General features: G+C 37.8%; 1 protein-coding gene across 14 annotated transcripts in view; it reads right to left on the bottom strand.

Annotated features, from left to right (window-relative positions):
• The window catches only part of HERC1 (HECT and RLD domain containing E3 ubiquitin protein ligase family member 1), a 188,747-nt gene that overhangs the window by 65,331 nt on the left and 109,720 nt on the right, over window positions 1-13,696 (bottom strand). For 13 of the 14 annotated variants that reach the window (XM_078079228.1, XM_078079231.1, XM_078079238.1 and 10 more), the window contains 6 exons: window positions 10,712-10,867; window positions 8,863-8,969; window positions 8,235-8,345; window positions 5,881-6,057; window positions 734-973; window positions 285-368 (listed from right to left, as the gene is read on the bottom strand). In XM_078079228.1, coding sequence (XP_077935354.1) covers window positions 285-368; window positions 734-973; window positions 5,881-6,057; window positions 8,235-8,345; window positions 8,863-8,969; window positions 10,712-10,867 — 875 coding nt within the window. The remainder of the gene's footprint in view (window positions 1-284; window positions 369-733; window positions 974-5,880; window positions 6,058-8,234; window positions 8,346-8,862; window positions 8,970-10,711; window positions 10,868-13,696) is intronic. The other variant, XM_078079233.1, reaches the window with a different exon arrangement.

Genomic DNA, 13,696 nt, shown 5'->3' with positions numbered 1-13,696 from the left:
AACTGCCAATGAACCAGATTATTCCTAAATTGTTTCCTATAATTCCTATAACTGAAAGGAATTATTACATTCAAATTGCCAGAATATCAAATAGTGCTTTAATGAAGAGTAAAGGTACCTTCTAAAAGTAATCTAACTTTCTTGGAGAGCAAATTACCTGAGCAGGTACTTTAATGGTAGAAATAGCTTATTCTATTTATAAACTCTAACAGAGCCTAACAAATATTAATAAAAAAAGACAAATATTCTTTACACTTAAGTATAAAGGTTTGACGTTTCATTACCTTTTCCCCTGGGTTGCTACTATAGAACATGACACATGGGTACAACTCTGCTGCATCCACATCTTCAAAAGCTAATTTGGGTTCCTATAGTGTGACAGAGGTGATAAAAAGAAGTAAGAAATTTTTTTTAATGTATAATATCCAATCACATTAAGATTCAAAGCTTTTATGAGACAGAACACAATTTACAAGAACAAATCTCAAATAACATTGCTAACCAAGAAAATCCCACATATAACAAATGATCCTGATTTGTTCATCTGCTTCAAAAATCTTACTGGGATTTTACCATCTTTCTGTTGTTTGTTTGGTGAAAGAACCAAAAGGTAATAAAGTAAAAGCAGAGAAGAGGGGGTAATCTACAAACTGAGTAACCAGCACTTAAGTAAGTGAGTTAAGTATAAATAAAAACAAGAAAATATGTAATGCTTGTGAATGAGTTTCAGTACCTCTCCATTTTTCCCAAAGGAAATGGTCCTGGCTTCCATGTCTAGCACACAGGTAATGAAATCTCCTTGAGTAAAGCTGGACAACGTCAGAGTCTGTTCTCCATTGTGATAGAGGTTACCACTATAGGCCCGGTAGAGCCACATATCCGAGGTAGTACGGTGGTTAAAGTCATGTACTGGCCAGCGAGAAACTCCAACACACGTGCCTTCATTTCCTCTGTTTTCCTTCACAATGTAAAACTAAAATAAAATGAAAGTGGTAATGTTCACTAATATCCAAAAAACCTGTTTATATACTATTAATTGCATAAACCAATACTGGGGAATATGCTCATAAACAACATTGATGCATTTATGGGAATATGTAAGTTTATTTCCATCCTAAGTGAAAATAAGATACAAATGAAACAATTTCATCATTTTATAACAATTTAAAAACAAACTTAATTTTTACCTATAGAACATTTAGAGTAACCTTTGAGTACTTATTTAAACAATTTTAGCTTATATTTCGATTATGAAGCTGAAGATGTCCAGTCCAGAAAAATCATTAATGGAAAGCTTCAGTTCTTTACATTCAAATTTTCTAACTACTCTTTTATGTATATTTCTGTGCAGAGAAGAGTTAATATAGCAGGCCTGAAACTGTTTTTTTTTTTTTTTTTTTTTTTGGACAGGAGAGAAGGGTCGGGACAGGCAGAGGGAAAGGTAGAGAAAGTTAGAGAAAGAATCTTAAGCAGGCTCCACGCCCAGTACGGAACCCAACATGGGGCTTGATCTCAACCCTGAGATCATGACCTGAGCCGAATCATTGGCCCCTGGCTAGTCTCTGGGAATTCAACTGGTAAACAGTTTCCTACACTGATACAAAACTTTCCCTAAGTGATAAGGGTAGCTCACCAGGCATACAGTGTTTGAACAGTACGGTTTATGCTGAATACCTGCTTTCCTCCTGGGAGTCTGGAATTCTGGTACATGTGAAGCAGAGTACACCTTCATGATGAGCCCCTGGTAAAAAACTGTGGGTGCTAAGTCTCTAATGGGCTTCCCTAACACACTGCATACATGCTGCTGCACTTTGTTGCTGGGAAAAGAGCATATTCCATGTGAGCCCTCATGGGAAGGAGAGAACACAAAGAAGCACGCACATTGATTCCTCCAGATTCCACCTTGGTCTTTTCCTCTTTTACCCAGCTTTAAGTCCTTACTGGATGGTTACAATAAACCTTAGTCATAAGTAAAACTATATGCTGAGTCCTATGAATTCTTCTACCAAATCTTTGAATATAGGGGTCATCTTGGGGACCCTTGACACAGTGGTGGCAACAAGAAGATTCATTAGAACTGACTCATTAAAATATAATTACAGTGCTATTTGGAGGAGAGAGAGAGAGAGAAGTGGGAAAAGACAAAACGCTGGTGTCTGGTGGCTATGGAGTTACATGTGTTATGAAACAGCAAGTGAATTGCTATCTGTTGGGAGAGGTAAAGTTACCTATGGAACTCAAAAATAATAGATCCAACCACAGAAGAGTTAGCTCGCTGGCTCCCATGACTGCTTTTGGCCTGGTTAAAATGAGAAAAAAGAGAGCAGTCAGGGTAAAATTTGTGATGTTCTCTCTTGTGGGAGGGAAAATAATGGGCCCCAAACATCCCTACAAATGGGCTTTGGATGGGCCAAAGAATACAAATTAATTTGCAGTTGTCTCTCCTCTGGGTGGGAGGGCAAAGAGTTCAAATTTCCCCAAAGGTGAGTTCTGGGTAGACCAAAAATATTAGAAGTGTGTATTCCTCTTTCCTCCAAGTAAGAGGGAAAAAAGTTAAATCAGTTCCCAGAGCTGGAACAAAGCTGAAAAGAAAAGAAAAGAAAAGGAGAAAAGAGAAAGAAAGAAAAGAAAAGAAAAGACCTCTCCAGTCATTTTCTTTAGCCTAGATGCTTCCACTGCTGTAGCAGTGCCCCTGACCCAACTAATTACCCTAAATTTACTCTAAGACCTTGAGTAAACTTGAAATCTGAAGGGGAAAAGTTTTAAATTTTTAAAGATTTTTATTTATTTTTTTGACAGAGAGACGGCGAGAGAGGGAACACAAGTAGGGGGAGTGGGAGAGGGAGAAGCAGGCTTCCTGCCAAGCAGGGAGCCCGATGCGAGGCTCAATCCCAGGACCCTGGGATCATGACCTGAGCCGAAGGCAGATGCCTAACGACTGAGCCATCCAGGTGCCCCAAATTTTAAATTAAAAAAAAAAAACAAACCAGCTTTGTTTTGTGGCTATTTCATCTAGATGTGTAATAAAACTGATGTAAAATATTACAGGCTTGTAACTTCATAAATGCTAAGGGATCATCCTGATCAGTGAAAGCTACAAAGGAAAAATTGTTAGGGAGACACAACTTCCTTTTTTTTTGCCACCAGAGGGTAAATTTAATCTCTTTTGAGTATCAGAAACAAAAAAGCTTCCATAACTGATGATTTTTTGCTATGATTTTTGCTTACTGGAGCCTCTGAAAAAAGGGAGACAATATATAAAGAGTGATAATCTCCAGACAGAGATACACAGATATATTTTCAGAGTTTTAAAAAGTAGTTTTCACTTGCCATTCAGTTCATCAGTAAAATCTGATGTCTGACTTTTAGAGGCTAATGATTTTCTAGCCTAAAGTGCATATTTTTGACTGGCTAAATTTGGACTCGGAGACTGACAAGGCAAAAAGAGCCTAGAAAAGCCTTGCTTGTCACTTGGATTTGAAACACAGCAGTTTGGTCTGACAACCTCTAGGCTTCACTGATGCCAAAAAAGTTTAGAATCCTGAATTTATAGATTCTAATTGCCTGGACCTGACTCCAAGCTAAAACGCGATACTGTCTGCCATGGGCTATTTCAACCCAACATGAGCTGTGCTCAATTCAAAAGCAGGAACTGGCCCAAAGAACAAAACTCAAATTTTGGGAGTGTTGCAGATTTAGGACTCCTCTGTGGGGCCACAAACTCTGAAAACCTCATAGATTCTGGCTGGACTGTCTGGGTCACTTGCAGATGCCCCTAGGAAAGGGCTTGTTCTCTGATGGAACCATCTAAATCTGAGCTAACTGGCTCCATATTTCTGACACAGAAACTGATTTCACTCCTCTAATGATGTAGTTGGAGGAAGGCATACCACAGGGAGTATGTCTTAATCGATGGGACCTTCAACCTCTTCTTGGGGACATCCCACTACTGTTGGCTTATATTATGTTCAGCTTTTTGGATTACTTGCAGTTTGCAACAACAGACTGATAGCTTGACTCTCCATGTCTCATCTTTCTTCTGATAGACACATCTAAGTAAGGCCTTTTATTAAAAGAATTTCTTCCAGAAAGAGATTGATCTTTTCTAGGCTGCTCACTAGATAAATGATTAGGATAAAAGAGTTAAGAGGTTTTTAAACCTTCTGAAAAAAAATTTTTAACTGGGATTTTTGTCCTGATCAACTTCCTGACTAACTGTTCTGGTTAAGTTGTATGAAAATGGTTTTGTGTGAAAATTCTTTTGTCCTTGCACCCAACCCTTCTGTACAAAAGGTCTAAATGAAGATAAAAACATGACTGAAAAAATCCGAAGTTATAATTACTAAATGCGACCTATGATTTCAGTATAAGGGAGGAAAAAAAACCACAAAACCCAGACCCTTGGGAAGTGTGGAGGAGTGGGGACGGCATTAACGATCTTTGTTTTTCAAAACTGTTTCTCTTAGGGGGAAAAAAAAAATCCATGTTGTCTTCAAGGCTGCTGTGAGTACTTCAAATTCAACCTGACTGCTGAGCCTCCCATCATAACTGACAGACTATGAAAAACAGGGACTGGCCCTAGCTCCTGCATATTCCACAGCACACCTCTAGATGTCATCATGCTCTTGAGGCAAATAAATTGGTATCACAGACAAGTAAAACCATTTAACTGACTGCCTTTAGGCAGTCCCTGAGTCCCACTGACTCTAAATTATTCAAACTGCACTGGGAGCAGAAGGTGGGAGGTACCCCTGGTGGAAGGTCACGTTGGGGCCCTGTTAACTTGTTCTGCTTAATACTGTACATCATGATCAGGGGTATCCTAACAATCATAAACTCTTCGTTTCCAAGGATAGCACGTATGCCTTCTAGAATTGTAGTTCTTGTGTGTGCACCCTAACATGACACTACCTAAGCCCTGGACTGGCCAGAGTTGTGCTGTGCTGAAATGATGCCTAAGCCAGTTAATACAAAAACTTAAGGGCAAATCCACATGGCTTTTTATGACAGGCCTTTACGGTTAATGGGATTTGTTTTAACTAGCTAAGTCTAGGACGCCCTCAATAGTACAAGTTGGTCTCACCCTGCTGCCTAGGGTCCTACTGATAATTTTACTGTAAAGAGACGGTGGCCAAGGGCCAAGGGGGTGGACTATGCCAAAAAGGAATTAATATAGCAGAGACTGCCATCCTTAGAAAAGTCCTGCTTGCAGTGTTGGACCCTGTCTGAAATTTGGAACTAGACTGGTAAACAGTTTCCTTCACCGATAAAAAACTTTCCCTAACTGATAAGGGTGGCTCATTGTGCCTGGGCTGTTTTATACAACAGTATCATTTAGCATTAACACCTCCTTTCCCTCTGGGACTAAAATTTTAGTGTATATCAAGGCAGAGGGTATGTGACCAGCACCCAAAAAAATCTTGGGCACTTAGTCTCTCATGGGCTTTCCTAGGCAGAAACATCACACAGATTACTGTATTTTCATGGCTGGGTATGATCTCTGTGACCCCTCATAAGAGGGATTATCAACATTTTTTAACTGTTCATTTAAAAAATTTTTGAGATAACCTGAGAAGAATTTATAACAGTTACAAAAATAATAGATTTCTTGTATATCTTCATTCAGTGCCATTTTTGTTAACATCTTACATAAAGATAAAACATTTACATGATGATTTTTTTTTTTTAAGTAGGCTCCACACACAACATGGGGCTTGAACTCACAACCCTGAGATCAAGAAGCACATGCTCTACCAACTGAGACAACAAAGTGCCCCTATATATGATTTTTTAAAAGTCTTTCATACATTTTTTTGTAAGAACCTGGGGAGAAAAGGACTAAAAGACAAAATGCTAAAAACTACTTAGAATTCTACGTACCTTCCACTGATAGCACCCAGAAGTTACTCCAGTTGATGCCAATCCATATCCTTTTCCTCCACTGCCATGAGTTAAAATCTGTCCATTCTCAACTAGGCAACACTGAGCTTTCTCTGGGTCAAATGATACTTCTTGTATAGGAAGATTCTCATCTTCTTCCTCCAACTCTCCCTGCTTCTACCAAAAAGGAAACTGCGTCAGTACTTTGGGATAATCCAGATCTCAGTTAATATATATTCTAAGACTCCTTAGTTTGAGTCCACAAATATTTATTAAATATCTACTATGTACCAGGTACTGTGCAGGCAATGGGAACACAATGATAAATACAGCATGGCCTCTGCATAAAGCTTACAGTCCAATCAGGGGCCAGAGAAATAAATAACACCAGTATTGTGAGAGAATAACAGAAGTTACATGACCAGTATAGCAGAAACATAAAGGTGTAAGTGTCTAAACATGCTTGGGAAGGATAAGGAAAGTATTCAAAAGAGGATATCTTCTGAGCTGAGTCCTAAATAATAAGAAGGCACTTGGCAGCTGATCAAAGAAGAGAAAGGCATTTAGGGCAGTAAGTATAAGTAGAGCATTGTGCCAAGGCATGGAGGTACAACAGAGTTCAGTGATTTATACTAATTGCAAGCAGTGTGGAATGTCTGGAGGATGAGAATGGCAGAAAAGGAGGCTAGAAAGAGAAGAAGAACAAAATCATGGAAGGCCCTGAATGCCATTTAAAGTTTGAACTTTACAGACAATAGGGAGTGCTTACACAAATTTATATAGAGGATCTCTAATCAGATCAATGCTTTACAAACATTGTTTTACCAGGGGTATACAGGATGAAGGCAGAGAGATCAATTGGAAGATTACTGCAAGAGTTCAGGTAAAAAACAGTGAGGATTTCAATTTATTAATTCACTCAATGAGTATTTATTAAGCATCTACTATGTGCAAGACATTATACCAGGTCCTATATATTCAGCAGTATATTAGATAGGTAAGGTCTCTGCTCTCATAGAACTTTTATATGTATAAATAATAAAATGTTTATATATATAAAATGTAAAAAAATATATTTTATATATTCATAATATATATAAAATAAAAACACATATAGTTTTAAATATATATTTCTAATATATTTATATTATATATGTAATTAAATAATATATTTAAAACTATTTAGAACTTACACTTTAGAAGGTAGAAACAGAAGATACATAAACAAAAAAATATCAGGTATGTGCTATGTCAAAATTAAAGCAAATGATGTAACAGAGTATGTGACAACTAACTCTAGATTTAGGATCAGGAAAGGGAACTCTGAAGAAGTGACGAAGAAGCGGGGATGATGGTTGAAAAAAGAAGGGGTCTTGGGACCAAGCCTTGGGATACTCCAACACTTAAACAGAAGAGGAAGAACTAATAAAAGAGAATGAGAAGAAGCCATTGTACTGAGATAGAAGGAAAACCAGAGAAAGTGTGGGCCCATGAAAACCAAGAGAAAGATTAAGGTAGCTACATAAATGGATTTAAGAACGATTTAGGAAGTAAAATCAATGAGGCCTAGTGACTACATGGATGGGGTGACATTAGGAGAATCAGAATTCCCAAGAACACAGGTTTGGAATGCTATGTGAATGGTGGTGCCACCAATTAAAAAATGGACAGGGAAAAAAGTAAAAAAGTTTGATGGGGAGACACCTGGGCTGGCATTTAAGTTTGGAAGACACTGCATATAGGTGAAAATGGTTCCAGATATATTCCAGACGGCTGGAAAAGGTAAGACTGGAACTCTGGGGGATAACAGAGTTTGGAATGGAGGGAAGGAGAACGTGGCACCAAAGAAGAAATGCCTCTAGAGGGAACCAAGGATTGGCAGAGGAATGGAGATGTAGGAGAAGGCAGTATTTTGAAAACAACAGAAGCTAGAGTTTCCTGAGATCAAGTAAGATGTAGACAAAAAAGCGCATCCTACATTTAGCAATTAGCACTTACTTTTGTCATTTAATTTCAGTGTTTTGATGGAAGAGCAACAATTGAATTGAAGAGAACATGAGAACTAAGGAGTGGCTTATAAATATGTATAAAATTACTCTTCTGAGAAGCTTAGCAGTGAAGGACAAGTGAGAAGACATGGGCGGCTTCTTGGGTAAAAAAAAGGATTTTGGGGAGGGTAGGAATGAGAGATGTTTATAAGTTGAGAAAAAGGAACCAGTGGAGAAGGAGAAAGTGCAGAAGGAACATGGAATAACTGATAGAACAAAGTCCCTCAGAGGAGAAGGAGTCCAGAGACAGGAGACAGGATAGTCATTTGTGCTGTCTAAAAATACCTTTTTGGAAGAATCACTTACCTGTGACTTTATTTCTTGTTCTTTTTCCTTTATCTGAATAGCATGTTTGGCCTGAGCAATGGGTGTCTCCCACATACAGTCCGACAGAAGGGAAAAGAGGCGTTCAACAACCTATTTATTGAAAGAATAAGAATGATGAAATTTGTAAAAGATAATTTTAAGTAATTTTAGAAAAAATAAGTCATGTAACTGTAATATTAAGTCAAATGTGAAATTTGATTATAACAATGTACAAGCTACTTTGGGTGTCTGTAAGTTAAACATCTTTTTTTAGAAGGATCATTAACCCACTTTCTAGTGGGTTCCATGGCCCTCCATGTTTCCTCACTATATGGACCTCTGATAAGGCCACGCAACCACACATATTTCTCTCTCTAGAGGCCCAAACCTAGTAAGAAATTCCACAGATTTTCCTTTCCTTCTGACCTTCCAAGTATTCACTATCCCCCTACTCCTCACACCCATAAGCTTAATTTCTTTCTCCTTGCTTGGAAATGAAATAATAAAGCAATCTCAGAAGCAGAAGTTTTGCTACTGAATTAATGACACATTTACCACTGCAGAGACTATAATTTAGATTTTGGGTGAATTATATTACACATGTGAAAAATATTTAAAGAATAGAAACCTGAGCCATTTGATCATCTTCTACACCAGATTCACAAGCTGGTAGCACAGCCTCAAGGACGTGAAGTGCAAGGAGCCTCGTTCTTAGGTTACCAACTAGAGGAATACCTGGGAGGGGGGAATAATTTTCTTATTATCAGTGTGACTTACATTCAAAGTGTAAATGAACTTCTTGAATAAAAATATCTGAGGCTCATTAACCATTTATGGTTGGAATGGACTACACTTTAACCTATTATCACAAGAATTCTGGACTCATCCCATACCCAATGTACATGAATATTCATGTTTATATCTCAGTTTTTATGTATATGTAAGATTTATTTGTTAGAGAGAGAGGGAAAGAGAGAGGGCACGCACATGAGGGGAGGGGCAAAGAGAGAGGCGGAGACACAATCTTAAAGCAGACTCCTCACTGAGTGCGGAGCCCAACGGGGGGGGCTTAATCTCACAACCCTGAGATCATGACCTGAGCCGAAACCAAGAGTGGGATGCTTAACTGACTGTGCCACTCAAGCACCCCCCCTTTTTTTTAAGATTCATTGATTTATTTTAGAGAAAGAGAAAAAGAGAGAGAGCGCCCATGTGCGCAGGGGGACCGGGGGGGGGAGGATTTTTATGTATATATAAAGGGAATAGCACTATAATAACTACTGTGCCAAGTACTACTATGTTATGCATTTCATACACATTAACTCTACTGATCTTCACAAATCCTACCCGTTTCACTGATGAGGAAACCGAGGCTGAGAGAAGTGAAGTAAGGTGACCATAGTTCAGCAGAGGTAGAATTTTAAATAGATCTGTTAATCTCTAAAGCTCAGGCTTATCATAGCCTTTCATGGCTTCTTCTCCATCCATGCCCTTACTGCCTCCCAGAGATTGTTAGGATTAATGGCAAATAAACAGTTTGTACTTTTCTAAAGTAAGCAAAGGTAGAGGCAGAATAATGATGCTCTTTTTTATACCTTCTACCACAACAAAACCAATTAAAAATAAATGAATATCTGATTTTTTTCTTTATGCTCTAAGACATTAATCAATATAAGCCTCACCTTATTAAATGAGAGAAAAAAAGCTGTTTTAAGTTATACTAGTTAAGAAAAACTAGCAAAGTATATTGAGAATGCATACATATAAAATAACATGGTACCATAAATGATGTTTTAGCATATTTAAGAAAGACGGGATTGATGAAAAAGTTCTGGAAACGGAGAGTAGGGATGGTTGAATAACACTACGAATGTACTGAATGTCACTGAATTGTAATGCTTAAATAGTTAAAACTGTAGATTTTATTTTATATTTTATTTTATATCACTGTAAATTTTATGTATATTTTACCACAATTGAAAAAAAAGACTAGGAAAGGACTGACAGTAATCCATGCAAGCAGACCAAACTTCTAGGCTAAGAACTGGGAGGTGAGCTTATTACATACAACTTTCATAGATAGCACACAATCAGAAGTTATAATCAAGACAACAGAAATCATATTATAAGAGAAAATGGACAAATGAGATCTGCACTTTGATAATCAAGAAGTGATGTCAAAATCTGTGCCAAATTATCATTTTAAACAGTATGTTCTCTGCTTATTTTTATTATGGTAATCCAAACAAATACCGTCAAGTTCTTTAGATTACATCCATAATCTAGTCTGGTGCTACTTTCTATTATTTCCTATCAATTTTTACTTCTGAAAGTAGATTTTTCTTTTGATCAAGTATTTAGAAAATAAAAGTCTTGAAATCAAGGTCAAATATCCAATGTTGTTCAAGTCCGGCACTATCTGAATAAAATACATGTGATGTATAAAAATACTCTAACACAAGGCAAAGATCATATACCTGAAGAACACTTCTGAGATGCTATATTTAGAAGCACTTCTGTCCATTTTGGGGAAGCCATTTTTGATTGAATTGCTTTTGAAGATACAACTCTGCGAAGAAAAACTAAAAAATCCCCCAGATGCAGTTCGGCTGCATGTTGTTTCCTAAGAGCAGCTGAAGAGGGAAAAGACAAGTTCACATTACAACCAAAAATCAACAGGAAAATGTCTTATCAAGTAACTTGCATTTAGATGCAGGATGCCCAAACTTAATTCAAAATTTAAGTTGTCAATTAGCTGCTAAATTTTTAAAACTTAAAGAACAGAATGGGGAAAGGTCAGAAAATAATGCCAAGCTTAAAACATTTTTTACATTTGTGTACAACAGTGAGGTTGCTAGAATAAAGTATGTGTATTTGGTTTTGTGCATTTTCTTTTTTACTGCTATTCTGAAAAACAACAGTTCTCTATCCAAGTCTAGAGTTTTACCAGGTAGAATCTGAAGGAAATGGTCTGTGAACCCCCTTAAAATTGTATGAAAATTGTGTATTTGATTAATAAAAGAGTTCACAACGTGGATCACATTTTCAAAAAGTCCATGATCCCCCAGCCCAATCAAATTAAGAATCACATCTCTAAAAACCCCTTTGTGCTTTCAGATTCTATAAGGAAACAAACTTCTAGGCCTGAATCTGATTTGCCTGAGCACTAACTCCATGTATAAAGATCTTTCATACAAACGTGCCCTAACCAATCTTCCCAGTTTTTCCACCAGCATCAGTACCAGACTCTCAGCCCCCTCATAGATTCCCTCCCCCACTGTGCATTTTGAGACCAGAGAACTATCTGCTCTTCATGTAATACACCATGTTCTATCATCATCCAACACCTTTCATACCCTCTCAGCCTGGCAAAGTCCCACTCAAGAGTCAAGGGGAGGAAGGATGCCAGTGAGGCAGTTGCCCAGAATGTCAATCTCTAAGAGGCACAAAAACATACAAAATCCTAACAATCTGAAGGCAGATATACACAGCACTCCTTTCAGGGAGATCCTGGCATGTCAAATTAAGGAATACACAGACAAGTCACTTTAGAGGGAGACCCCCGTACCAAGGGCCACACTTAGATGGCCAGGAATCTACCTTCACAGACATCTCATCATAACTGGAGGACTTCTGTTCTGCTGAAATGGGTGTGCATGTCTATGACAGAACTAGAACGCTGGCAACAATTAGAGACCATTGTACTCCTTTGCTACACTTCCTCTACATGGTACTCTAACTCTTCTTTGCTTAAATGCTAATAAGCAAATATTTTTATAATATCAGTTTAAAGAATATAAAATTATTAACCTACCCTGGGTACCCACATATCACTCCAACCATTCCTTCAAAATCCAGTTCAAAAGCTACCTCTTCTATGTGGCTTTCTCTCTGGGTAGAGATCCTTGGGAAAATCTCTTTTCTCATGAGGCCTCCATTCTACCCCCCATCCTCACTCCCAGCAAGTATCTCTGTAACAAGACACTAAATTAATTAAATTAACTGAAGTCTGGAGACCTTAAATATAAAGCTGGTTGATACACCTTGGTGATTCAGTTTGTTTCAGTAACAATACTATGTTTGAAATGAAAGGTACACCTTACTTTCAGTTAAGTATTTTAGAGAGTTTGTGGGGTTATTAAAAACTGGCCACTGCATGTGACCAGAATCAGTCTCACTCCCAGCCATCCCCATGAATAGAGAGAGTACAACAACATTCTCTCTAGGATGACCTATGTGGATTCAGTCTGCTGTTACACCTGCCGAGTTCACTCATGGAAGAACTGTTTCTTTCTTTACTGGATATGGAAGGGCCCAGTTTTCCTGGGAACCTACAGGTTGAGAAGTAACTCTATTACGTCTTCCTTGCTGTCCATATGTGCAGTATTCAGCACAGAATGGTGAGAAACTATTACCTTAACCACCTTGTATTCCTCACTGGATCTCAGGAAAACAGGAGGTGGCATTAAAAGCTTGTGTGTATTTTACCCCCTGTGAGTCTGCCCATGCTCTTTGCCTAAGTACCATACTCTCCATATGAACAGGGAGAAGGAATTTGCCACAGGTTCATCCTCTGAAACCAAAAACTGGTCCTTAATCAGACTCATCCATCCTCTAGATTCTGACTTAAGAAATTTAGCTCTTTCTTCTGAGCTTCTTGTATTACACTGTAATTATTTGTTGGCATGTCTGCCTTTCTCATTACCCTGAAGATTCCTGAGGACAGAGACAATGTTTTATCATTTTTGTATCCACAGGGTATTTCCTCTATCCACTCACCTATCTACACAATATTATTTAAATATTACTTTATCTAATTTTAACATTATTAAAGGATTTTAACAGAGAGGATTTTAAGGGCTCCCAGAGTTTATTACGGTAATAAGACATGGTAGTTCTGCAAAAACTTTTTAAATAAATGACCAATTTTAAACTTTTATTCCTTAATTATGTAGGAGACAAAGGTAGCACTTCTGCTGTTCAGGGTTTAAATTCTACCGAAATACAATGTTCAATATAGTTTTTTAAAGCTATGATCAGATGCTCATATTATATAGCAACGAAATATATGACAAATACAATAAGTTTTTTAGTGACCAGGAAACATAACAGCCTAGCAAGAAGTTCAGCTATTCTAATTCTAACCTAGTTCCCAAATATGAAAACCCTTGGTCCTGGGGGAACACTTAAGCCAAGACTATGATTAAAGATGGGCTGTCAAGATCAAATGCTAAGACATAACCTGGGAGAATCAGTCACCTAGAACCTCTAGACTCTAGACCCGGGACAGCCAACGAGAAGCTGAATCTAGAGAGGAAGCAGTACGGTCACTGCATCAAGGTTAACTGACTCTAAGGAGAGGAGGTTCGGTCAGAAGCTCATCTAAATCATACATACTTGGAGAGAAAAGGGGTTTATAAATGAATAAAAATTCTTTCAAAAAATTCCTTCACTCCTCACAA

The sequence above is a fragment of the Halichoerus grypus genome, chromosome 8, assembly GCF_964656455.1.
Source record: "Halichoerus grypus chromosome 8, mHalGry1.hap1.1, whole genome shotgun sequence".
NCBI lineage: Eukaryota > Metazoa > Chordata > Mammalia > Carnivora > Phocidae > Halichoerus > Halichoerus grypus.
Note: the sequence above shows the minus strand (reverse complement) of the source record. Positions and strands in the feature narration are given on the sequence as shown.